At 40.8% G+C, this 27,341-nt stretch overlaps 2 protein-coding genes across 4 annotated transcripts; one reads left to right on the forward strand and one right to left on the reverse strand.

Moving 5' to 3' along the window:
* Nucleotides 1-3,231: 3,231 nt before the first annotated feature.
* LOC119566457 (EKC/KEOPS complex subunit GON7) lies at nt 3,232-7,227 on the reverse strand. Its single transcript, XM_037900865.2, has 2 exons — nt 7,011-7,227; nt 3,232-3,555 (listed from the first exon to the last, which is right to left on the reverse strand). The coding sequence occupies exons 1-2, from the start codon at nt 7,219-7,221 to the stop codon at nt 3,446-3,448; spliced, it is 321 nt and encodes a 106-aa protein (XP_037756793.1). The 5' UTR covers nt 7,222-7,227; the 3' UTR covers nt 3,232-3,445.
* A 268-nt stretch (nt 7,228-7,495) lies between these two features.
* UBR7 (ubiquitin protein ligase E3 component n-recognin 7) lies at nt 7,496-26,953 on the forward strand. 3 transcript variants are annotated; one of them, XR_006291494.1, is made up of 12 exons: nt 7,510-7,808; nt 8,915-9,048; nt 10,147-10,207; nt 10,342-10,437; nt 13,937-13,990; nt 15,382-15,487; nt 17,726-17,913; nt 18,625-18,756; nt 19,146-19,308; nt 22,450-23,227; nt 24,001-24,062; nt 25,397-25,515. XR_006291494.1 is itself a non-coding variant. In XM_037900863.2 (11 exons), the coding sequence occupies exons 1-11, from the start codon at nt 7,644-7,646 to the stop codon at nt 25,487-25,489; spliced, it is 1,254 nt and encodes a 417-aa protein (XP_037756791.1). In that variant the 5' UTR covers nt 7,496-7,643; the 3' UTR covers nt 25,490-26,953. The 3 variants fall into 3 exon arrangements, 2 of the variants coding, with proteins under 2 accessions (XP_037756791.1, XP_027673656.1); XM_037900863.2 differs by lacking the exon at nt 22,450-23,227 and having other exon boundaries at nt 7,496-7,808; nt 25,397-26,953; XM_027817855.3 differs by lacking the exons at nt 7,510-7,808; nt 22,450-23,227 and adding an exon at nt 8,044-8,215 and having other exon boundaries at nt 25,397-26,953.
* The last annotated feature ends 388 nt before the right edge of the window (nt 26,954-27,341 follow it).

Raw genomic sequence — 27,341 nt, forward strand, 5'->3', positions numbered from 1 at the left:
CCTTACAGCAGCACATAGAGTACATACACTATACCCACCCCTAGCACAGGTAAAAGTAGCAGTTTAGACAGTAAAGAACTTCTTAGGCAAGTAAAGACACACTACCCTGTGGCCCTGTACCATCCACAGCTCTACACTCAAGCAGTGCCTGCCCTATCTACACAGCTATTTTTAGCAGTGTAGTATCTTGCTGCTGGAGCCTTTCCCTGCCTCATGTTCACCATATAGGCTATCTTCACAGACCTGAGTTCTTATATTACCCAGACAGCCTCATTCATAACTTTGTTTTTATGCACCAGAGGGATGGGAAGTTTGTAGCCAGCTTTATCAGTTCATTTTCATCATTGGTTGCTGTGTTGTTTTCCAGACAGCACAATTAACCAGCCTCTCTCTCTCTCACTGCCTCCACACACTGACTGGCAGCTAGACTCTTACTCTGGTGGCCAATTCCCTATGGTCTGGTACATGAGATACTACAGGAAACATACCCTAATCCAGTCACCCATCATTTGTGGGGAAAGCCAGGATGCAGCTGCAGGCACACAGTAGCTGGGCACGGAGGAAAAAAAACCTCCAGGTACCTGGCCACAGTAAACTGGCCAATTCCACAGCCTCTTGGAAAAATGCCAAATTTTATGTTCACAGAACTGTGGCATTTATTGCAAACTAGGTGAGATTAACAGGGCAGTTCACACCTTTTAGGGCTATTAGTTCAGGCACCTTACAACTCAGGTAAGTATCCATTTGTATTCTGTTCACCTTTTCAAAGTAATCCTTGCAATCATGAGGGCTAGAAACAATTTTTTGTAAATGAAAGCTGAGATACTGGTACCCGATTCTACAGCTACAGAACATACAGGGCACTGGTCATACATTACATTGCAGAATAAGAGCGAAGCGTAGTCAACTAACTTGCCAGACGTCACATTCAGCCCTCATTAGACCAGCATCATCCACCTTCCATTAGAACACCCAAAGCAAGATGTAAGCTATTACAGTCTACATAGCTCCCGCTGTTTGAATAGTCAGTCTTGAATGCCTTGCTCTTCTAAAACTTTATTTAGAATAAGTTTAAATATACATATATTTTGATGTCTTGCCCTAGTGCTAATCATCTGCAGCATAACATGAGACCAGAGTTCATTGTTGCATTTGTTATCTCTTGTCCAGGCCTTCACTGAATAAAGTCGCTACCTTGCAACCATATCCTCCTTGTCAGATACCATGTAGTAGACACTTGGATTTACATGGAGGATATCCAATGTAACTCTTGTGTAGAATGTGAACATCTTTATGTTCTGTCACTCTAGCAGCACTTAACAACCCCTCCCTTTTTAAATCAGAAACAGACTGCCAAACAAATTTATATGCAAAAAGATAATGAATTGTTTTTCAATTGTGTGGTAGTAAAATTTCAGGTTTACAGAGTAAATACATTATGTTCTTTTGTGCATGCAATGCAAGTGTCTTTCATTATTTGCTCAGTGCAATTCAAACTGAGCAACAGGCTACAGCAGATGGCTAACACCACTATATGAAGGCAGAGTTGCAGAGGCAATGGTAAACTTTAATCTTACAGGAGTTATGTTACAACCTGACTATTGCAGTTGTGTATTTTAAGTATATTATATGGTGATACAATCAACCAGGTCAGGATCCCATTGTTAGGCCCAGCACAAACATGTACAAGAGACAGTCCCTGTTCCAAAAGCATTTATAATCTAAAGGCCTAGGTCCTGCAAGTTGCTCTGTGCAGACAGACCACTGTGCCTGCAAACCCCCCCTTTTTAATTGAGTAAGGAACTTCATGGGCAGAGCTCACTGCACAAGATTTAGCAGGTGAGTAAAAAACAAGCCAGTGGAGGGGAGTGGGAGATCAAGAAGGGGTAACAATGACAGGTTGTTTTAGCACATACTGGCTGCATGCACTCTTCATATATGTAATAAGCCAATCAAGAGCAGTAGTCACAGTAATCACTAGCTATTATTGCATGGCACTATGTATAGATACTAACAGATTAAAGCTTTTCCATCATAACCAGAACAATACACCAGAAACAACCAAAAAAGCAAAAATAATAAACAAAGAAAACCCTACTCATGCAGTGTCTCTATAACCCAAAAAGGGAAGCGAGACAGACATGAAGTCCACCAGGGATTCTGGTACTCCCAAATTGTTTTTTCTGGAAGGCACTTAAAACACTGTAATGATGGGTGGCAAGGCAAATCCCTTAGACAGATAATGAATCCACAAACTTTCGGTGTCGACTACAGTGAAGTAATGAATGGTTCACAATGAGGGACCTATAAAAGCAGTTTATTTCTTTGTTTTATTCATATCTGATGTAATGGCTAAACCACACGAAACTACTTAACAGATCAGACACATTGTCAACCAAGTGAACCGCAAAACTGACAATGCTTACTGTACTTAATGCCCATATCCAAATAAAGACAAATTTTTACACAATACTTAGCACTTCCGGGTGTTTTATAATCCAATTCATCCTTACAACATTGTTGTGAGTTAGGTTATGTTTTTTTTAGATAGATAAGACGCTGTTGGTATTACATAACTGACACAATTCTCCTGACAATTTCTTGCATTTATTGGTTTAAGACTGTACTTTAGTATTCATTTCAAATTATGGCACATTTTGTAGTTATTTATTATTTGAATTATGGTGGCACCCAAAGCTACATGATTCTGATTCCAAATACCTATGCGTATGTCTTTGTAAAGTTAAGTGTTAAACACAAGTGTACCTGAGACCCAACATCATAAACGGATCTTTTAGGCTTCTTGTAAAGCTGATCAACTTTTTTTTTTTTTTTTTTTTAAATAACTACCTCCTTGCTAATGTATTTAAGCAGATCTGAAATACTCCAGTTATTTTATACAGTCCCCTATCAATAGCACCCTTATATAAAATTGTTAGTTTGTTTCCTGTAGTTTAATATATTTCAGCAGAGTAACTTGCTTTTTCTTTTTTTTAACTGTAACTTACTCTATTTTAAGAGTGGCAGGAAAAATACAGGGAGCTCAGAAGCAGTACAAAATAATATTGACTTTTAAAAGATTCAAAACCACATACTTTAGTGGCCAGATTAGTAAAGAGACACCTGCAAACAAAGGTTCCTCTTGACACTGGCAATCCATAATTTCTTCCTCCCAAATACTTAAGAATTAATTTCTTTCCATGTAAGAGAATCTACAACATAACACTTCACTCTCTTTTTGTCAGGTATTTTATTAGTAACATTAAATACCAGAAAAAGAAAAAGGCATTTTCCTTCTAAAACTTAACCAAAAGGAACACAAATGCAGTTGTCTAGTTTCCAAAAATAGTTTCTTCCAGAGGTACAACAGTGCAATATAAACACTAACATTTGCAACAGCAGAAAAGTCTTTTTTTTAAAAATTAAATAGCTTTTAAGTCAATAGTTAGGAGTGCTGACTTTTTGTCCGTTTTAAAGGTGGTCCATCCACACATGTTTTGACATCAGTGTTTTCTTCTTCATCTTCCTCCTCCGCCTCTTCCTCCCCAACATCACCTTTTAAAATTATAATACAAATTAATACTAGAAATACAAAAAATACTCACAAATCCATTTCCTGAGGAAAAACTGTGGATGGGTTAGAGGACAGAGAAACTTTTTTTCCAGGTGCCTTCCTGGAGCAAAAGTTGTGGCTGAAACATGCTCCTCCCGCCCCCTGAAACCATGTCATTCAAAGTTGTTTATTTATGGATTCTTCACATTCTTTATCTGTAAGTCCATACCATTTTGTTGTGTGATTCTGCACTGACACTATGCGTAGGGTACAGACAAAACCCCACAAGACCTGCTTTTCTTATTGGAAAAGGGCACCACAAGTCTGAATGATATGTTTCTATCCCCTAAGGTGGAGGGATTGTGATAGCTCTGACCCTCTAGAAATTACTCCTGTACAAAACGTTCAACAAGCTTACTGGGTTTTCTATTGGAACTGAATGATCTATGTGAGTGATTCTCCACCCTTTCTAGATCAGCACCCTCATCACCACACCAGGCGCCTTCCTATGTAGCACTGGGAGGGAAGGCTGATGGACTGGCAACCCCTGAACATGTGGGCTGAGTCAAAGGAGGATGCTGTGCAGTTACACACATTTGCCTCCAATCCACATCTCTATCCCCAGGGAGACAAATGGGGGCTGCCGTGCGCCCGCACACACTCGGGGCGATGGTGGAGCAGGGCTCATCTGGGCAACTCCAGCAGTCTCACGGCCAACTGAACTGGGTGACACACGAGCGCCTGGCACCCAGTTCTCACCGCATTGGGGCTTATGCTTTGTCACCCAGCCCCTTCCCTTTCCTCCGCGCCAGCGCCGTGCCCAGCTACTGCCCAGAGCAGGGGTGGGCAAACTATGGACCGTGGGCCACGTCCGGCCTTTCAGACCTTTTAATTTGGCCCTCGAGCTCCATTGCCCCGCTTCACCCACCCAGCGCTCCAGCTGGGGAATGGGGTCGGGGGTTTGCCCCGCTCCACTGCCCGGCCTTTCTGCATTACGGGCGTGAGGACATGCATGTTACTCCGGCTGCACAACCCAAACGCGCCTCATGAGCCATCACAGCCTGAAATGTGCAAGCTCAGGTACCTGCTACTTGTTGGCTTAGATGACTTTCCTGGCACCCAGAGGCGACTCGATTGTGGGCTGTTGGAACCTACACGGGAGGAGATTTCTGAGAGCAGGGGGCTGGTAAATCTCAATGAGTTCCAATGACGGGAAGCTGATGCCTGACAAATCCAGGCCAACATTCAATTTGTGTTCAGACAGGAGCAAAATTGTGTGGTAAAATCCACAAACAGTCCAGTAATTATTGTAAGAGTGTCCCTGTTTGAACAAGTTTCAGAGTAGCAGCCGTGTTAGTCTGTATCCACAAAAAGAAAAGGAGGACTTAGAATCATAGAATATCAGGGTTGGAAGGGACCTCAGGAGGTCATCTAGCCCAACCCCCTGCTCAAAGCAGGACCAAACCCCAATTAAATCATCCCAGCCAGGGCTTTGTCAAGCCTGACCTTAAAAATTTCTAAGGAAGAAGATTCTACCACCTCCCTAGGTAACGCATTCCAGTGTTTCACCACCCTCCTAGTGAAAAAGTTTTTCCTAATATCCAACCTAAACCTCCCACACTGCAACTTGAGACCATTACTCCTTGTCCTGTCATCTTCTACCACTGAGAATAGTCTAGAACCATCCTCTTTGGAACCCCCTTTCAGGTAGCTGAAAGCAGCTATCAAATCCCCCCTCATTCTTCTCTTCTGCAGAATGAACAATCCCAGTTCCCTCAGCCTCTCCTCATAAGTCATGTGTTCCAGTCCCCTAATCATTTTTGTTGCCCTTTGCTGGACTCTCTCCAATTTTTCCACATCCTTCTTGTAGTGTGGGGCCCAAAACTGGACACAATACTCCAGCTGAGGCCTCACCAATGTCGAATAGAGGGGAATGATCACGTCCCTTGATCTGCTGGCTATGCCCCTACTTATACATCCCAAAATGCCATTGGCCTTCTTGGCAACAAGGGCACACTGTTGACTCATATCCAGCTTCTCGTCCACTGTCACCCCTAGGTCCTCTTCCGCAGAACTGCTGCCTAGCCATTTGGTCCCTAGTCTGTAGTGGTGCATGGGATTCTTCCGTTCTAAGTGCAGGACCTTGTTGAACCTCATCAGATTTCTCTTGGCCCAATCCTCCAATTTGTCTAGGTCCCTCTGTATCCTATCCCTACCTGTCACCGTATCTACCATTCCTCCTAGTTTAGTATCATCCGCAAATTTGCTGAGAGTGCAATCCACACCATCCTCCAGATTATTTATGAAGATATTGAACAAATCAACATCACTCTCTGTCATAAATATAAAGGGAAGGGTAAACCCCTTTAAAATCCCTCCTGGCCAGAGGAAAAATCCTCTCTCCTGTAAAGGGTTAAGAAGCTAAAGGTAACTTCGCTGCCACCTGACCAAAATGACCAATGAGGAGACAAGATACTTTCAAAAGCCGGGAGGAGGGAGAGAAACAAAGGGTCTGTCTGTCATACGCTGCTTTGGCCGGGGATAGACCAGGAATGGAGTCTTAGAACTTTTAGTAAGTAATCTAACTAGGTATGCGTTAGATTATGATTTCTTTAAATGGCGGAGAAAGGAACTGTGCTGAATAGAATGACTATTTCTGTCTGTGTGTCTTTTTTGTAACTTAAGGTTTTGCCTAGAGGGATTCTCTATGTTTTGAATCTAATTACCCTGTAAGGTATCTACCATTCTGATTTTACAGAGGGGATTTCTTTACTTCTATTAAAAGTCTTCTTGTAAGAAAACTGAATGCTTTTTCATTGTTCTCAGATCCAAGGGTTTGGGTCTGTGGTCACCTATGCAAATTGGTGAGGATTTTTACCAAACCTTTCCCAGGAAGTGGGGTGCAAGGGTTGGGAAGATTTTGGGGGGAAAGACGTGTCCAAACTACATTTCCCAGTAAACCCAGTTAGAATCTGGTGGTGGCAGTGGAGATCCAGGAACAAAGGATAAAATTAATTTGTACCTTGGGGAAGTTTTAACCTAAGCTGGTGAAAGTAAGCTTAGGAGGTTTTCATACAGGTCCCCACATCTGTACCCTAGAGTTCAGAGTGGGGGAGGAACCTTGACACTTTCTTTACAGTGTGTATGGTAACACCCATAGTTTCATGTTCTCTGTGTATATAAATCTTCCCACTGTATTTTCCATTGCATGCATCCTATGAAGTGAGCTGTAGCTCACGCTTACGCTCAAATACATTTGTTAGTCTCTAAGGTGCCGCAAGTCCTCCTTTCCTGTCTGAACATGCATTGTTAGTTTCCTGAGCATTCATGGCTCACCATACAATTTCCATGCCCAGAGGTGGCCCTCAGGCCAAAAAGTTTGCCCGCCCCTGGCCCAGAGCCACTCAGCCCCACCCCGACTCCAGCAGCTCCGCCGCAGGCCCCGCGCCTCACTCACCCAGCGACCCCGCTGCGGTCCCCGTCCCCGCGAGCCCCCCGCGCTCTTGCTCCACTAGGGGCGCGAGCAGCGCCGAGATCTGCTCCTGCAGCTGGGACAGGCCGCGCAGCAGCCCCCGGAGCTCCCCGCCGGCGCCGGCCTCAGGCTGGCAGCGCACGCGAAGCGGCCACTCCTGTCCGTCGCGCCCGGTCAGCTGCGCCCGCAGCTCCATCCCACCAGCCCGGCCTGAGGGGCAGAGACTGGCAGCGGAGCTGCCCAATCGGAATCCGTCCTATGCGCCCTAACCCGGAAGCCCTCGGCGCCCACGAGGCAACGGCCCCTCCAAACTCGCCCGAGGAGCCAAATGGCGCGCGTAGCAACTCTCGCGGGGCCATTACGCGCGAATTGTCCGACCGCCACCTGCCCCGTCATGTGACACCGCCTCCTCCGTCACGTGGTACTGATCAGCCCCGCCCCACCCTGTGTGACTTGTTGCTATGTGCTCCGTCGGCCCGTGTCACGCGCTGAACCCTTGTTTTGCGGTCTTCCGTGTCACGTGGTCTGTTGGCAGTTCCGCTTCCGTTGTGGCGGCGCCCCCCAGCGTTGGGTCTCGTTTCCCGCCTTGTGCCGTATCTGCCTCGGTCGGATCCCGCGATGGAGGCTGCGGCCGGGGGCGCTGAGCCCGCTGGCGGCTGCGCGGGGGCCCCGGAGGAGCCCGTGGTCTCGCTGGCTGACGTGCTGGCGGAGAACGAGGAGCTGGAGAAGGAGGCGCGGGCGGTGCTGGGTGGGAGCGATCACGAGCGCTGCAGCTACTCCCAGGTGAGGGGGCGGGGCCGGGGCCGGGGCCGGGCGGGAGAGCAAGAGGCTCGGGCCGGGAGGCAGCGGAGGGGTGGGAGCCTCCTGCAGGCGGAGAAGAAACGGCGGGGGACGGGCTCGGGGCTGAGGCAGCTGTACGGGGAGCGGCTCCCCGGGGCGGGGCAGGTGTGGGGCGATGGGGGGGCGAGGGAACAAGCGGGGTGTGTGTGGTGAGGCTGTTGCGGGGCGGGGTTAGTCTTTGATTTTCTTCAAGAGTCCCTAGGTGGGGTCCTGATTGAGCCAGAGCCCAAGTGCCACTGGGGGCCGGGGGCTGGTGCTTGGCCTCCCCCTGTGCCTTGCACTCGGTGCCCCCTTTGTGGCAAGCTCAGTGGCAAGGCTGGACTGCGGAGATGGTGCCTCTGGGGCAGAGGGTGAGGTCCAACGTCCTTGTATTTTGGGATAAGCCTGTCTTTGATAGGGTGTTTTTCTGTGCTCTTTCTCTCTCCCACACATGGTTTGCAGGCTGATAGTGGGGCCACACAACAGCACAATTCAAGAGTTTACCCCATCAGACAAAATGCAGTCATTGGCCGGCAAATGTTATGTGATGGTCATTGGTGGGAGACAAAGTTGGGGTCTCTGCCTGCTCTGTGGGTGAATAGAGGACTTGGTGTCCAGAGCACTCTGCCTAGCTCTGAACTCACTTCACCCATAGTTTCCTCTCCAACAAATTATCCCACTCCCTATTTCTTCAAGTACAGGGCTGAGGGCGCATGTCACGTATTGCAACAGCCTAGTCTTGAAAAAAAAAATTTCATTTCCAGGGCCCGGAAACATATATTCATACCTTCATGGCATTTATTTTAGTCTATCCCCTTTTCAAGAGCTATTCATAGGTCAGCATTTTGGACTACAAGAAGGAACTTGGCAACTTTGGGAATGTACTAACTAAATGCCTTGTACTGTATGTTTGTTGCACCTAGTGCCAGCTTGCTCACCAAACACTAACTTGCTCTGAAATCCAGTTCTTCTGACACAAACTGCATTTACTACTTCAACAGCAAGTTATCTTCCTTCAATTATTTCTGCATCTCTCTGCATTTCTATAGTCATTTATCTTGTCATTGTAGGGTGCTGTGAAAAGACAAGCCTTGTATGCCTGCAGTACTTGCACCCCCCCAGGAGAAGAACCAGCAGGAATCTGTTTAGCCTGCAGTTATGAATGTCATGGCACGCACAAGTTATTTGAACTGTATACAAAAAGGTAAAGCTTTTTCAGAGGAGGGAGATATTGGAGTAATTTCTGAGACACTTTTTTTTATTTGTCATATTGTGAAGAAGTAAAGCATCACACCAAAAAGTCGTCTGTGCCTTTATGCTAAGTGCCCATCTTCTCAAAGAGGTGTTGATAGGTGTGGAAAACATTTGCTGGTTGCAGAGGCAGAAATGGCACGGAAGAGGTTCACAGTACAGTTGGGTCCTTTCATTAAAGCAATTACTACATGGGTTTGGAGGGAGTGGATTTCAGGAAAAAACAACACCGGTCTTAAGAAAACCTATTTTCAAAGTACAGATTATGTTTCTCTGTTAAATTATAAAGTATTCTTGCTCACATGCTTTATAAGCACTTTTATTCATTGTAAAGAACTTTCTAAATATTAAGGCCTGCCACATCCATCTGAATCAAGTAAAATACATAGTGTTCACAGTGCTAATCATTGGCATGCAGCCACCTCTGGGGTAGAATGTAATGGCTGTTCAATAAAACACAGCACTACTACCGAATAGTGTAGGTTAAATGAAGAAAAATATTTGAATATATTAGGTGAAGATTATCATCAGAATGTATTGAAACTGAATCTTTGATAGGCAGATGTAATGCCCAAAGGAGAGTTTTCCCACCTAGAGCACCCCAACTAATACCCCTCTTAGTACAAACATTTCAGTGTGATCTTGAATGATCGTAAGTGGGAAGGAGTTCAGTTGTATATCTCATCCAAAAGACAGTATGTCCAGTAATACAGGCTCCCGTGACATCCAACTAACTTAGGCCCCAGTCTTGCAAACAGTAAAACATGTGTTTGCCTTTATGCATGTGAGTAGTTACAGCAGCAACAATTAGATCTTCCATTGAGGTTTCCCAACCAAATACTGATGTAACTCAACACTGCTGAGCTGAGATCTGACAATCACAGCATGAGATGGAAAGGCTTCAGGACAGTCTAGCCAATTCTCACATATGTTTTTGTTTAAATAGCTTGTGAGAGCATGTCACGGCTCTAAATAAGGAGCACTTATAAGAATAAGACATTATTTTAAGACAGCATAAACAATCTGAACTATTATGTCTCTTTCTTTCCAGAAACTTCCGCTGTGACTGTGGAAACAGCAAATTCAAAAATTTGCAATGCAAGCTATTTCCAGTAAGTTTATGTGGGTCATCTCTTAGGAGATTAGAATAGGACAAGAATTGTCTTCAGGTTATACAATCTCTCAAGAAAGTTCATGTTTTTTCACCAGGTTGTACATTAAAACTTATATCCCATTTCCCTTCTAGGAAAAGGGAAAAGTGAATTCAGGCAATAAGTATAATCACAACTTCTACGGATTATACTGTGTTTGTAAAAGACCTTATCCTGATCCTGAAGATGAGGTAAGAAATGCACAATTAGTAATAATACTATGGATAAAGTGCACAGACTTTTTTTCTGCATAGAATGTTGATAAATGCAAAGTAATACACATTGGAAAACATAATCCCAACTATACATATGAAATGATGGGATCTAAATTAGCTGTTACCACTCAAGAAAGAGATCTTGGAGTCATTGTGGATAGTTCTCTGATAACATCCACTCAAAAAAACAAACAGGGTGTGGGAAATAATTGAGAAAGGGATAAATAAGACAGAAAATATCATATTGCCCCTGTATAAACCCATGGTACGCCCAGATCTTGAATACTGCGTGCAGATGTGGTTGCCCCATTTCAAAAAAGATATATTGGAACTGGAAAAGGTTCAGAAAGGGGCAACAAAATTGTGAGTGGTATGAAACAGCTTCTGTATGAGAGGCGACTAATAAGACTGGGACTTTTCAGCTTGGAAAAGGGATGACTAAGGGCGGGGATATGATTGGGGTCTGTAAAATCATGACTGGTGTGAAGAAGGTAAATAAGGAAGTGTTATTTACTCATAACACAAGAACTAGGGGTTACCAAATGAAATTAACAGGCAGAAGGTTTAAAACAAACAAAAGGAAGTATTTCTTCACACAACATTCAGTCAACCTGTGGAACTTTTTACCAAAGAATGTTGTGAAAGTCAAGACTATAACAGGGTTCAAAAATGAACTAGATAAGTTCATGGAGGATAGGTCCATCAACGGCTATTATCCAGAATGGGCAGGGATGGTGTCACTAGCCTTTGTTTGCCAGGAGCTAGGATTGAGCAGTAGGGAATGGATCACTTGATGATTACCTGTTCTGTTCATTCCGTCTGGGGCACCTGGCATTGGCCACGGTCAGAAGACAGGATACTGGGCTAGATGGATCTTTGGTCTGACCCAGTATGGCTGTTCTCATGTAGAACGATGATCATCAGATTCTTCCAAATGGACTCCATCTTAACAGAGAGATCTTACCTGCGGTGTTACTTTTGTTAATCATTTTCCATAGTACTCTGCATTTGCATAATGTTTACGAGTACAAGTATGTTTTGCCTTAAGATAGACAAGGAAGACGGGCAATAAATTAATGCTGTTTCTCCATTCAAAAACTTAAATGAAGGGCCAGCCCCCCATCAACAGATAAAATCATGCTTCATTTTACCCCTACATCCTGATAAATTAACGCTGGGCAGTTCCCACAATAAAGTGAGTCAGCTTGTGTATTAATCTTGGATTTCCAATTATTTTCTTATCATAATGTCTCAACTCTGTATTTGTTCACCTGAAAATTCAAAATAATAATAAAACCCCCCTCAGATTATTAAATAACAAACCACATTCTCTAAGAAATTAATAATAAAAAACATATTCTATATCAAAGTTTCCAGCACTAGTACATTATGAAGCCATCATATCTGAATTAAAATTCACCACTTTACTTGACTGGCACATAATATTTCAGGGTTTTTTTTTTCTCTTCAAAATATTGGATTATAGCTAGTCTGTCTCTCACCTCTTCAATGGATAAGGAAAGTTAGAATGTGTTTATAGTATTTTGCTAAATATTTACTATTTTTGAATAGTATAAAATATTACTAAAATATACTGTATAAGAAATAGTGAATTCTTGTCACGGAGGGCATTTTGGGAATAGGCAATACCAAAATAGCAAATGCAGAAAAACAAACATCTGGTTTGTTGTTAGACCCATATGAATGTATAAATTAATATGACAAACACTATAATTTTGAAGTACAGTACAACATCAACTCTGCCAAGTTTTGGGGCATTTAGCACTTTATTATGAAAGACTATTTAAAAACAACAATGCTTTAATAATAAACCAAATTGTCTTGTATTATGCTTGACAGAATTCTAAAGTTGAATTAGCAGATCTAGCTCTCCTACTGCAAACCTGATGAGACTCCTAACATAAATACCTCTTCCTGCTTCTGATGTGTCCATTATTTATACACTTCCAGTTATGAGAAAGGGGTCGTAAGTGCACTGCAGTGAAGAGATGATTTTTGTCTGTCTTTTTTTGGTGAGAGTGTATGACCAGTTGTCATCCCCGGGGTGAAGCCTGGAAGCCATTGGAACTACTGTGCTCTCATACCATTCAGCTGGGTTGGCCTCCCACACTGCTCTGCTGGTGATGCCCAACCAGACCCTCCAGGCCCTGTTATCACCCAACAGGACAGTAGGTAGCGCGCCACACCCGCCTGTCACCTGAGTGCTTTACCTAAGCCGCTCATGGACTGACAATGAAGGCACCAGCCAATTTCCCAGCTCCCCAGCCTTGCACCCCTACTAGAGTATAAACCCAGAATGATACCATCTTGCACTGTACAGGGTTCTGTATAGTGCAAGCTCATTAAATTAGTCTGCTTCCCCCTCGATGTGGAGAAGATATGCAACAGCCCATGCTTACAGAGCCAAGCTTCTGACACTTCACTTAAAAACACACTGGTTAAGATAAAACAAGTTTAGTAACTACAGAAAGATAGATTTTAAGTGATTATAAGTGATAGCAAACAGATCAAAGCAGATTACCTAGAAAATTAAAATTGCAATTTGTCTCACACAAACTAGATAGGATTTGAATCAGCAATATCTCACCCTGACTGATGATACAAGCAGATTTTAGCTTCCTTACACGTGCAGGGCTTTTTTCTTTCCCACCTGGGACCCTGTTCCCTCAGTTCAGTCTTTGTTCCTCCAGTGTTTCCAGGTGTTGTCTTGTAGGCGAGTGATTCCTAGTCATGAGGTCACTTCCCTCTTACATAGTTTTTCCATATGGCAGGAAACTCTTTGTTCCAAATCAGGTTTCCAGCCCAGTTCGTAGAAAAGTACTGGTACCAAAATGGAGTTCAGTATCATGTGATTTGGTCACAAGCCCTTGCATGTTCCCACTGAGTCATGGCAGCCATTGCCCATAGCTGACTGAAGAGTCCAGAGGTGAGGTTAAGCTCTTCCATTGTCTTTGTTGATGGACTATTAGCACTGTGTAGCTTCTTCATTGTTGTACCTGAAAGGCTAGTTGTAGGTGTTTCCAACTTCATATCTTTGTTACACATACATAGCAAAACTTCATAACTTCACATACAATCCAATGAGATATTAATGTTTAGCAGATCAAGACGTTTAGAATGATACTTCACAAGGCATACTTTGTACAAAACATAGCATAATTACATCACAATGGTAAATTTGGAGTGCAGAATGTCACAGAGAGCATATCTGGCAACAATGGAAAAATAATCTTGTTAGATAATTGGGAATCTCTAGTCGCCAGAATATAACAAATTACAAGTGCTTCAAAACTTTGCCAGGTGAGGCTGTAAGTATTTATCATGGTTATGCGATTTAGGTGTCTCACTGTGGAAAGTGATTCACTTGTATATTCTTCAGAATACATGGCACTTAAAGTCCTGTGAGAAACTTTGAAGGTTGATATTATTGCTAATAATATAACCATTCTTCTAGATCCCAGATGAAATGATCCAGTGCATAGTTTGTGAAGACTGGTTCCATGGAAGGGTAAGGATATGTATTTAACAAAATTGTCATCTTGTCTGGAAATAGGCTAAAATTAGTGTTTTCCTTATGGCAGATCTTACTTGGAAAGATAGGGATCTTTTGAGAACCAGGGCAAGAGTTTTCAGATTAGCTCTTTTCAGGCTGTACGAAAAAACCTAAATCTTTATTCTTGCATGCTGGCAGTCCTCATGATGAACTAGTACCCAAAATGGAGAGGACCTCTACTTTATTCAAGGTTGCTCTTAATGTATAAACTAGTCCTAATAAGTGACAATAGATATCTAAAACTTTGTTTTATGGAAGACTGTTCTGAATGATAGCGTTTCATTGGAATTGGAGAAGGTTATTGAGGACGCCATTATCAACTGTGATCATGATCTGTGGTGAATGGCAGCTCATTTAATGGGACATTAACTTAGAGCCATATTTATTTTGGGTAGGAGGGAACAAGCTGCACACTCAGTGCCTGATTAGGAACTTTAGGGAAGATTTTTTTCAAGGCAAATGGCCAAGGCACCCAATTACCATTGAAAGTAAATGGGAGTTGGGTGCCTGGGTCACATTGTTGCCTTTGAAAATCACCTGCTTTATGCAGGGTTAGGGGTTCAGCTTATCATGTTGGGAAGGGTAGATGGTGAAATTCAAAACCAGACTGAAGCAAGTAGAATGGTTGAAGTCCTGGAACAAAGACATGAAATAGGAATATTGTTGGTATAGTATACCTTGCATTAATTATAGACGCTCTGATTCAGATAAATCATAGCATTTTTTTCCCTAAATGTTTGTATTAGATATTAAGTATTTCTGATGAATATTCTAGCTGTAACTATAAAAATTTGTCAAAAGAAAATGGAGGTCATTTTATTCATCTTGATGTTTCTCACCAGTTTGTTTGAAGACAGTTTAGATTTTGTATCTAACTCTTTTCACATTGCTTCCATACTGAAGCTGAAGAAGGATACAATGTTTTATAAACCTCGTTCAGCATTTAGAGAATCTCAGATTACTAAATAAGAGGGCTACTTAAAACTGCAGTGTGTGGTAGCTGTCCTTTTAGGATAGTCAAGATTTGAAAGTATCCATAAGGATTCCCGATGTCTTGGCTGATGGAGTCCAGACTTCTCGGGGGATTGACATGTGAAGAGAGGCTAATAATCTGGATACATTCCTTAAATTTGATTGGTCCTCTCTCATCCTCTAGCAGTACGGATGCTGGGTATGGAGGACAAACTGGGGATAATATACTGATAATGGGAATACTGAAAACATGAGGGAAGAGGTGGGCATGATGCTTGTTTTTCTGCCACTAAACCTAGAGCAAAAAATACTCTGCAGAATCTATTAATTTGCAACTAATATGTCTGTCATATGTTCCTATTTCTTCTTGACAGCACCTTGGTGCAGTTCCCCCTGAGAGCGGGGACTTCCATGAGATGGTGTGCCAGGCCTGCATGAATTGCTGTGCTTTTCTTTGGGCGTATACTTCACAGTTAGCAGGTAAAATTAGGAGAGCTGTACTAATATTTCCATTCTATAAACCTCCCAAACATAGCTGACTTAACTCACATAATCCTATCAAGTAGAAGACAGATATTTGCTGATAAGGCTGAAGAAATTGTTACACTACTTAGACAAAAACCTCAGGCAATAAAGTAGCTTATGTGGCAACTTTAGGTTTTTTGCTTTATAAAAAAAGGAAGGCCTAATTCTTAAGTTTTATGAAATCTTATTTTTTTTAGTTTTGAAAGTAGTTTATAAGTGTATTTTCTCAGCGTAGGTGTTTATGGCAAATATTGCAAAAAGACTTGATTCTTGCCCCCCGGTGTTTACGTTTTAGGCTAAATCAAAATTACTGAAAAGACATTACAACACTGGACGTAGATATAGGGAAACAGAGGTTGGGGGGAGAGATGATGTTGGAGTAACTTTGAATGGACCCTGAAGGGTGACTCTGCATTGAATGGATATGGAGAGTTCCCCTTTGTTCTGTTTGGGATGTGGTCTCTCCTAAGGAAAACAACTCTCCAGTTGTCTAATCAAAATAAATACAGTAGTCCTAGTGTTTTTTGCTGCACATTCTTCTCTTCAGGAGTAGAAATAATGTAGGAGCTAGAAAGAAAGGGAATCATCTTCCCTTTGGGCATTACAGGGAATGGATCATTTGATGATTACCTGTTCTGTTCATTTCCTCTGGGGCATCCAGCATTGGCCACTGTCGGAAGACAGGATACTGGGCTAGATGGACCTTTGGTCTGACCCAGTTTGGCTGTTCTTATGTTAAATTGCTTTGCTCCACAGCAGGTGGCTGGCTGAAGGTGCTCACTTCCAAATGGTTGATTATATCAATTGCTGATTATGACCTGTCAGGTCATAAAAAGTTGGCTACCTCAGGATGTGTCTAAGGGGTTGATGTCCAAGGATTTCATACATGGAATCATCTTGTAGTATAAATACATGACAGTGTGTTTTCTTAGAATAGGTATGGCATGGAGCATACACTTGATTACATGTCAAAGAAGTAAACCCATTATATACGGGGAACCAAATAGCATAGTTATATAATATGCTCTAGCATTGTAGTGCTGTTGGTGCTGAGAGTGCTTCACTAAATCATGAAGGAAGCTAGTGGAGGTCTATCCATTTTTATATCCCCCAGGATTGCTTTGAAAAGAGATGACAGGGGCTTTTCCCTGGTAAAATAACTAAGAGATAAAGAGCAAACTCTGTAGCACATGGTCTCAGTGAAATGTTTGATTGCTTTGATTAATATTCACTCACTCTAGAAAATTATGTTGGCAATTTCACTGACTGAGGGAGAAGCAGTGCTCTTAAGGAGCAGCAGTCATGTCTTTCGTGTTTCAGAATTTGAGAGCATCTGCAACACTGTGTTCCAGGTCTTGAGAGAGATGTGCATATGTATGTTTGCTTAATTTTATTTGTAATTGATTCATAATTACGCTTTATATATATGGAGAAATTATTTAAACCAGTCTTTTTTGAGAAGCCTCTGTAAAATTGGGAGACTGTTTCATCATCCACACAGAATATTGTTCCTTTTGTTTGTCTTTAAGACCTCCGTAAACATTCTAAAAGTGTATTTTATAATAAATTAAACATTTTTCTTGTTTTTTTTCCTTCTGTTTGTCTGAAAAAAATAAAGTTTCAAGGGTATATCAGGAATAAAATATGCTAAAATAAAATCAGAGAAAGTACCTGGCTACCATCCAATCTTTTTCAAATACCAGTGAATTTCAAGAACTCAGAGGAAGACTAGCATCCTAGGAGTGTTCAGCACTGTGGGAGATCATGGTATTCCCACTCCCCCCTGTTTTCTCCATTATTTTCCAGTAAACTCTAGGCTTTCAGGATGAAAGAACAATGAAAGTTTTCTTTTCTGCTTTGGAAGTGGGAAGGCACAAAGGAGTTAAGCAGTTTAAATCGGTCTTTCAGTTAATAAAAATAAACTTACTGGGACTTGTTCTTTAACACTGTTTTTGCAGTAGGAGGCGCGAGGGGTATGAGGAAGCTGTGGTAAAAGATTAAGCAGTTTTATTATTGTTTAATGAGAACATGATGTCCCCAGATAGCTCTAGAATATATTCTTGTTTTTATTGAAGTGTACAGTGCAGTTTGAGCACTTGTATGACCAAAAGAAATCAAAAGTATCAAAAGAAATTCTGAAACTGATTTCTTTGTCCAGCAAGCTTATGTTAGTTATGGATATACATTTTCTAGTTCCTGCTGTGACCAAAGTGACCTCACTTGAAGATGAAAGGATTGTGCTGAATGTCAAGGAAACTGAAGAACAGAACAGAGAAATCAAAAAGGAAAGTGGAGGAGATCACCAAGGGAAGATCAAGGAGGAAGAGCAAGTTGAACAGTATAATGAGCCATCTACTAGTTCTGGGTTGAAATGTCCAGAGGTAAACTGCACATTTTTCTTATGGTCTTATGTTCCCGCTCTGCTTAGTGTGGGCAAAGCTCCTGTTTTGGTTCTGTGAATGGGAAACATATATTCCATGCTCCCTTTCAATACTTCATCTACTTAAATATTACTCAAAGTTTATGTAATTGTCCTAGCACAGCCTCCACTGCAGTGGACGTGCCAGTAAATACTGCTGTGAAAGGTTAATGTGTCAGTTGATCAGCCAGTAGACCAGGGCATACAGGAATACAGTATGTTCAGCAAAGATCTTCCATTCCTCTTCTGATGTCACCCCCGTTGTTGCTTGATCAGCGTGAGATCACTTCTAAATTTGTTTGCTAATGTGGAAGTACCACCCACTGTAACTGTGCCATCAGGCTAGCCCAGATCTAATTTCTGAGCCCTTTATAGCTTTTGCATTGAATCTGATGTTGATTTGTAAGAAGGATAATCAATTAATTTAGAGTATGAATGCCTTTAGCAGTTTTAGTTGATTCTCCTGGGTATACAGCAGTGTCGTAATTCGAACTTTACTCTGAACACCACATTAGGGAACTTAAAAAAAAAAAAAAAGGGGGGCCGGGGGGGGGGGAGATCAAGGCAGGACAGTATTGTAGCTAAGAAAAGGACAAACTGGAAAAAACCTGAATTAAACCCCTTTGAAATAAAATAGAAGTGAAAAATACTGACTTGTTTCATTTTAATTCAGACAGTTACAAAGAGCGATGAACCGGTCTGTAAGCTGCGAGAACTCCAGACCAAACAGTCTCTGAAGAAGGATGCTGCCACCTTTTGGCCATCTAACTGGCGGAGTAAATTGTGCACATGCAAAGACTGTTTAGTATGTATACATTTTGTTTTCTAGGCTAACATTTATATTAGTTCCTTGAAGACTCTACTGAGAGAAGTCAAATAATACAGTTTGTAAAACTTCTGAATGTAAATATCTACTGGAAAACATTCCACTAACCTAAGGAAACAAGCGTGGATCTTATCTGATGACTTTCTCATCTTCAGAATTAATTGTATATAATAGCCTGTGAACATTTTGTATTTATTTACCTACTGTCTAAAGTAAGCACAGTTCTGGAAGCATTCACAAGAAATGGCTGAAATACTTGCTGATATAAAACAATGTGGTAAATGTTATTTCTTTGCGAGAGGGCTTGAAAGGTTGGCAGATGGTCCGTAAAGTTTAAGCTGGAAAATAACTTTTACTTTACTCTTCAGAAAATGTATTCAGAACTGGATGTCCAATTCCTGATTGATGAATGTGACACTGTCTTGGCCTATGAGAATAAAGGTACAAGTGACCAGGAAACAGACAGAAGAGATCCTTTAATGGACACGCTTAATAGCATGAACAGAGTCCAGCAAGTAGAACTCATCTGTGGTAAATATAACTTCATTTTGGGAATTCAGCATAGCATTTTAAATACATATCTTACCTAAAGGAGCTATTTAATAGACTTTCTACTTAAATAGCAACCGTGTCTTTAAAAAGCAACTTATAAGAGACTGTTTAACTAGCCTCCAGACAAATTTCTGTAGGAAACCTTGAATGTTTTTGTCTCCAGCCTGTTGTTTACTATTTACATTGAGGAAGTAGATTTTCTAGAAACTTCTGCTTGTTTTCTAATTCAGCAGGTCTTCAGTGTTCTGGCAGTGGTAATTCCTTCTCGAAAGTTGACATGTTAGTATTAGCTAGCTTTGTTTTCTGTGTTCATACATTATGTATATAGCATCAACCAACAGTGCAAATACAATTTCCCTGCCCAGCTGTCATTAGAAGTAGATAATAGGCAGGGAAGGGTAACCGTGAAAAGCATGGGACTGAACGAGGAAGTCAAGCACTCGCTTAATTTTACTGTTTAGTTAGCTTCTTATATGCATTATTTGCGGGGTGGGGGAATCGTCAGCTTCAGGGCAGATGGAATTTCCTGACACTGTTCTGTGGCGTATACCCAAACTCTGGTCCAGTGTCTGTAGACATGAAGATGGAGGTACTTGAAAAAATGGTGCAACAGTCCCTCAACAAGAGGCTGCACTATATCTGACATGTTTGAGCATTTCTGGGCCAAAAAGCCAGAGGCCTGAGTCATAAATTAGGGCTCCTACATGGAAGACTTTGTCAATTGTATCAACTCATGCTCTTACCACTTTTCTGAAGAACACAATGTGCCAGTGTGACTGTATTGTACCTCAGAGTAGAATCTGTTCTGCTCCAGTGAACTTAAGCTAATAAACCCTCGAGGGTTTGAACAAATGAAGCTCGCTTCACATATAAAGAACAGCTAGTACTGATGTATTAATTTATTCATAGGGCTTGATTCTTAGGTTTGTTTTGTCCTTAAAATGCCCATTTAAGCTGGTTGCTCTAGGCACAGGGGAATTCCCTTATATAGAAAGTATGTGTCAGTGATGTTAGGCGTAGGGGTGTTGTCAGAGTATGTGTTCATGCTTGGTTGCTCCTAAAAATCAGTGGTTTAGGTTTAAAATTTACAAGAACAGAACAAATTGCTTGATTCTTGCTCAGTTAATTCTCATTCAGAAAGGTACAGATTGCTATATGTAACTTGCTGTGGGGAGGTGTATTGTGAATCTGGTAAGGAAACAGTGGGCTGAGCTGAAGACTTGCCAAGTCCTAGAAATGGAATCTGTATCCTATGTTCTCTGATCCATCTCATTTAGTGTTGATAGTGCTTTGCTTTCCTCACAGCCAGCTCATCTGCCCAGGCAAATGAGGTACAGCCTAACCAAGAATTCCTAAAAGTTGCAAGATAGATTTTCCATAGTCTTTGTTATTGAATTGATAAATATAGATTTACAGTTAAGCATAGATATTAAATAAGTTCACAAATCCACAAGGAGTGTTTGTGATTTGATTTAAATCTGACACAACTCACTGTCCAGTAGTGAAATGCAATGCCAAAAAGTTAGAAGAATGTAGTGCTGCATGAGGCTCAAATCTTGGTAAAGCTAATATTGCCTCAAGGAGCTGCCTTGATACCATGGCAAGTTACCACACCAAGTCGTCAGTTTATAAAGGTGTTGCTATGGTAACCACTGTTCGAGGCCATGGCAGGATTGTAGCAGATAAGGCCAGTTCTGAACTTGGTGACGTGTGTTTTGAATTTGAGATTTTAAAATTTTCAGTAATGGCTTCTGTAGAAAATGACATTGTGTGTGACCTGAGAGAGAGGATTTTCATTAAGATCTCAAGAAGAGAGATGTTCGGTCATTAAGGAAGGCAGAATAACACCAGCCCTGGAGGTCTTAAAGAAAGATGGGAAAAGAACGCGGCAATTTCAGACATCTTGGTACAAAGTCCATAAATGGCTAACAGGCAGTGCTATGAGTAACAGATTATATTGTTGGTCCTGTTTGCTTCTTTCAACTAAAAAAAACACGTGTGCTAATGAAGGTTACTGTGACTGGAAAAATCTGTCACGAAGCACATCTATACACAACTCATCACAAGAGCACATAAAAAATGAAGTTTCCTTGAAACGCTTAGAACAGGCAAGCACTCCTATAGATGTGTTGCTTAGTGAGCAAAGGCACCTTGCTATCTTAGAGCACAACAAGAAAGTCAGGAAGAACAGAGATTTTGAAGCGACTAATTGATATTTCAGTTTTATCTCTTCAGGAACTTGCATTCCATTGCAATTGTGTGATGGAACAATCTCTCAATCAGGGTAATTACAGGGAACTTTTTGGTTATTTTTTTTTGTCATGACAAGAGATTGAATGTTTATTGGCAGAAAAATGCATCCATTTTTCTGACTTATTAAAGACCATTCAAAACGAATTGATCGAATGTGTGGCTAAAGAAATAATATCCCACATTGACAGTGAGATAGAGTGGCGCTTTTTTGCTTGCGGGGTAGATGAAACAACTGACATTTCTCACTTAAGCCAGCTTTCACTTGTGTTACGCTACATGGACAAGAATGGGCAAACACAGGAGCGGTTCATGGGTTTTAAAAATGGCAGTGCAGATCGGACCGCAGTTGCTTTGAAGCAGGTTGTGGATTCAGTATTGTTAAAATACAACTACAAAAGAAAACTTGTCTCATTCATATGATGGTGCTGTAGTGATTACTGGTGAGCTGGGAGGTCTGCAAGCCCTAATTAAAAAAGAGCTCCACAAGCTCTGTTTGTGCATTGTTTTGCCCACAAATTAGATCTAGTTCTCCAGCAAGGGGCGCAGCGTATTAAAGAAACGCGTGGCTTTTTTGCAACCTTGGAAGGCTTCTCCACATTTTTTTACACGCTTGAGCAAACACAGTGACCTGCTAGATCAAATTGTGGGCCAAAGGATACCTTCCCTCTGTGCAGTTCGATGGACATCCAACAGCAGAGTCCTACATGCCATTGTTTCAGAAAGAGAGAAACTGTGCAAAGTATTTCAGGAGATTGTCAGTGCCAGTGGTTGGGATGGAGAATCTTGGCGACAAGCCATAGGCTACCTTACAAAACTAAACGACTTCCCGTTTCTTTTCTTGGCATACTCCTACCGTAACATCTTCAGCATCACTGACATTCTTGATGATGATCTTCAGAAAAAGGCTGTTGATGTAGATTACTGCAATTTGCAAGTTCAGTTAACAATCACAAGGATTGGTGATCTGCATAAAGAAGAGGAGTTCAAAGAGGTGTTTAATTCTGCAGCCACTACCCTCACTGCCTTACCTTCACCTTCAAAAAAGCATAGGCTGGATTTGGAAGATGGATCCTCTGAAGATGGTCAGAAAATGTATTTACAACTATACAGTGATATCATTGATAACATCATTCTGCAGCTGTCTCTCAGGTTTGTAGACATAAAGGCCCTCCATTTCATTAAGCTATCAGACTCATCAAGATTTCCAGCTTTCAGGAAACAGTTCCCCACAGATGCTTTTACCTCACTCTCCAATTCTTATGGCAGCTACTTTGATTTAGATCGTCTCAAGAATGAGTATGGTGTTATCTTCAAAGATGAGCAGTTTCAAAATCGTTCTGTTAGCGACCTGCTGCGCTTAATCAGTGAAACTGGGCTCTGTGAGGTGCTTAAGGAAGTGTACCGCTTTTTTTGCTTAGTTGCCACTATACCAGCAACAGTGTGTGTGAAAAGCAGCTTTTCTTGCCTTAAACGCATCAAGACATACTTGAGCACAATGGATCAGGGTTGTCTCAGTGCACTGGCCACAATATCCATTGAAAAAGAACTGTTGTCTTTCCTGGAGAAGCAACCAACCTGGTACGATGATGTTATTGCACGCTTTGCTTCAAAAGAAAGCCTGATTGATTTTCACTATATGAATAAGGTAAGCTTATGTCATTTAATGGATGTATAACTGTCAGTTTCTTGCTATGACATGAAATTTTTTGAATGAGTTTTTGATATTGTATTTTTATAGCAAATAGTCCACTAAATATGTGATTGTCAGGTTCTGATTTGCCAAGTGATTATAAAACCTTTTTTTAAAGCAGTTTTCTAAGCTGTGTTATTTAAAGTGCTATTGTTGCCCTTTTTTTTAGTTGATGTGATTATATTATAGTTACATAGTGACTGCAGGGTATCTGAATGCATGAAAATGCTCATAGCAGAGATATAAGATTAGCTGAGCAATGTCAAGTTATGCTTAGGACTTTAATATAAGCCAGCATTTAAATTAATATGAAAATGTCCTAACTGTCTCTTGTTTATTTGGAATTACTCTTTTCTTTCTCTGCAAACCGATTAATTGAGAGTGATCTTTTCTGTGTATTTAATCTTCTTATAGCTATTATTATTCAGTGGGTGGGGGTGGATATAACTTTTGTGATTTGTGCTTCTCCTGTCAAAGTCACAAGCCACCATTGCTCACAGCTCTAACAGTTAGCAACTTGTGCTCAAAGTGAAGTTATTGAGTAGGAGGATACACAGAATTAAGAACCACCTTAGGATAAACCCTTCCTGCAGCTCTTCATTAATTAATAATCCAAACTTGAAATCCATTTACTGAGGCAAGTCTAGTCAGTTACTAGTTACCAAGAGGAGATAGCAAACAATCATTGAAGCAGACAATTGAGGGTTTTTTCCATTTTTTACTTCCAGAATACAACGACCTAAAGACAGAACTGACTGACTACCTCAGGAGATTTGCAGATGAAGGAACAGTAAGCTATAACTAAACAGTGTTTCATAAAAAATACGTATTTTATGACAGGTTAAAATGTCTATATTTTTTTGGGGGGGGGGCGCACGGGTGAAAATAGAATGAAGTAGAAACGTCACCTCCATTTTTGACTAAGCGTTGAGAAAATGCATGTGCTGTAAGTAAAGGAAAGGTTGAGAGACTGCTTGGGCTCTTTGTAATTGTGCACATAATGTCTGTTTATCTTTAGGCTCTTCTGTTCTGTAACAACCCATTATCAGCGTATTAAAGTACTGATGAGTGCAGTTTATAAACAAAATAAATGAGTTGAATTTTTAATCTAATATGATATTTTTCCACATAAACATCTTAAGTCTCTTGTGTGTCCTTTGTCAGCCTCACTTTAACATTTCTTAAAAGAGCAAGAACAGGTGTTGCTACCACACTTGCTCTATTCAGTTATACTTTATCCAAGGCCTTCACATCCCATTGTCAGTCCGCGCTAGAATTTACACCTTAAACTTTCTTTTTACCTTCAAAGCCATGAGTTTTTTTCCCCAGACTACCTCAGCTGAGACATTTTGGTACTGTTTTTGGTTCTGTTCCTAGCTTGGCTGAAATACAGACACTGTGTATGCAATTATGCAGTCTTCAGCCCACTACAGTCCTACTGTCATTTCATTTTTGTTTGTAGTGTTGCTGTAACAGTGTTGATCCCAGGATATTTGAGAGTAAAGGTGAGTGAGGTAATCTTTTATTGGACCTACTTCTGTTAACGAAAGAAACTTTCGAGCTTACTGTGTGTAAACGTGAAAGATTGTTTAACAGAAGTTGTTCCAATAAAAGCGATTACCTCACTCACCTTATTTCACTTTGTAATTAGAGTTCCTGATAGTTCATAAGAGCTGGACAAGCATTTTGTACTTTTCTAACATTTTACTTCCTTTCCCTTGGGGCTGCTTTTTTTGCCATGCAGGATGGGAGTTCACATGCTTTATTATGGAACTTATGCTTTTGCACTGGGCAGGTCAGGACCATTGTTTTTAACAAGTTGGATTTCTTGATACTGCTGGTGATGCAGTGAATGTTTTGTGTGCGTTGCAAATCTATCCTGAGAAACTTCTCTCTTAGACTGTCTTTTCCAGATATGTATTTTGTTGTAGGTTTCAGAGTAGCAGCTGTGTTAGTCTGTATTCGCAAAAAGAAAAGGAGTACTTGTGGCACCTTAGAGACTAACCACTTTATTTGAGCATAAGCTTATGCTCAAATAAATTGGTTAGTCTCTAAGGTGCCATAAGTACTCCTTTTCTTTTATTGTATTAGTTTGTCACAACTTGGGTTTCATTTTATTCTCAGGTTGTTAAAAGAGAAGACATTCAGCAATTCTTTGAAGAATTTCAGTCACGCAAGAGAAGACGGACAAATAGGATGCAGTACTACTGCAGTTAGACTGAAAAGGCTTTGACTTTCATAAGGACAAATGGAAAAAACATCCTTCAGTAAATAGAAGTGGCACCTTTGCTAATATTTGACCTCTTTCCCTAAATCCTGCTTTCCAAGAGGTCTCCTCCAACTCTGCTCATTCGCTGTTCCATAAAATACTTCTTACTTTTGTAGCTTATACATATGTCATAACAAAGCAACGTATCATGCAGATTTCAGACAGCATCAATATACTTAAGTTGTCAAAAGTTGGTTTTGTTTCAGAGGGAGTGAATTGGTCCTTGTTAAAACAACTTTTGTGCCACTTTGTGTCCTTTTTTAGGCTTTGACCTGTTTCACTTTAGTACCTGTAGCTATATACCATACTAAAGATGGGGGCAGACAGCCTTCTGAATCGGTGATAAATCTACATTGTAGCGTGGCATAGTGTTGCTTTGTTGGTCTGAATACTGCCATACTAACTCTTCTGGTGTAGTGGTACTATCATAAGTTTACAATACAAAGGCAGACGGTTCTCATTCACCTGGAATGTTTAACCAGACTGATAGGCATAATTCTCTAAACATTACGGTATGTTTAAATCCTTAGAGGAGAATCACAGCTTAAAAGTAGGGTCATTATGTGAACTTAAATTTCATTGTACTTGCACAGACTAACTCCTTTGTTGCTATGGAAGTGTATTTTCTGGGTCGGAGGAGATTAAGGAATCATGGACTGGTCTTCAAGCAACAGCCTATGGCATTGTTTTTTACTTTTTTAGAAAAACTTGGTTCATGTTTCATTGTACAGTAACATCTTAATAGAATGCTGTCACTTTTATCCTCTCACTAGAATGTAAATGGAATGCTAAATGTGGGATGATACTAATAGGTTACAAACTAAGCTTTTGGGGTTTTTAAAAACTGACCTACGTTAAGCTGTTCTAGTTTTTAAATGTTAGAGAAAGATTTTAAAATGTTAAGTTGACTTATTCCTATTTGCTGCCATATAAACTTGTGACCTTTTTGGAACCACTCTGCTGGTTATTTGACATAAGACTCAATCTACAACTGAAGTCCTTAAAACAAAACTTAAATATCAGAATTTACATGTTAGTTTAAAGTGAGTTTCTTGAGAATTTTTACATTGGTTAATCTTAAACTCCCAATTGATATGTATAGTACTTGAAGGGCTTGTATTTTCCCAGAGTCTGCTTTTACATCAACCATATTGCTTTTTGTTTTTAAACTTGTCCTTTACTACTCTCCCCCTTAATTTTGTTTGACTGCCTCACTTTGCAAAACCTAGTTTTGGCAGAAATAGATACTCAGTTAATTGGTTTGTTTTATGCAGATATGACAAGTTGCTTTTAAAACTACATTTCTGGGTACTGTATATGCTCTTTTTGTAGAAATTGTTACTGGAGTTAGATATGCAGTTCAACTCCAAAAATAATTCTGTAAAATTTAAATAAAATTACTGTTCAGACAATCTGCATGTCATGGTTGCTTTTAAAATTACTGTTGTGCAGTTTAGGCTTTGTGCATCCAGTCTAAACAGTAAATCTTTCAACCCAGGAATAAGGCTGTGGGTGTGTATAGATTTAGCCAACTTCCTGTATAGGGTCATGAGATTTCCACTGTAAAAAGAAACTAGAGGCAAGGACAACAGGAAGGATGATAAACAGCTGATTGGAAAGTAACTAGGTACCTCATCCAAACCTACTCAAGGAGTCACTAAGCCCACAAGGTAACCGCATCAAGTAAGTGAACTTGGTTTTTAAATAGCAACTTCAAACTTTGCCCAAAGGTGATATCAGCCAAAGCAAGCAAGTGCATCTTACTGAAATAAAAACTAGGGAAGACTCAGATCTCCCAGA

This window comes from Chelonia mydas, chromosome 6, assembly GCF_015237465.2.
Source record: "Chelonia mydas isolate rCheMyd1 chromosome 6, rCheMyd1.pri.v2, whole genome shotgun sequence".
Classification (NCBI taxonomy): domain Eukaryota; kingdom Metazoa; phylum Chordata; order Testudines; family Cheloniidae; genus Chelonia; species Chelonia mydas.

Coding starts and splice junctions, on each gene's coding strand:
- LOC119566457 (XM_037900865.2), bottom strand. CDS start 7,221: ATGGAGCTGCGGGCGCAGCTGACCGGGCGCGACGGACAGGAGTGGCCG. Junction 3,556..7,010: donor GACCGCAGCGGGGTCGCTGG/GTGAGTGAGGCG, acceptor TAATTTTAAAAG/GTGATGTTGGGGAGGAAGAG.
- UBR7 (XM_037900863.2), top strand. CDS start 7,644: ATGGAGGCTGCGGCCGGGGGCGCTGAGCCCGCTGGCGGCTGCGCGGGG. Junction 10,438..13,936: donor ATCCTGATCCTGAAGATGAG/GTAAGAAATGCA, acceptor CCATTCTTCTAG/ATCCCAGATGAAATGATCCA. Junction 15,488..17,725: donor GTATACTTCACAGTTAGCAG/GTAAAATTAGGA, acceptor TACATTTTCTAG/TTCCTGCTGTGACCAAAGTG.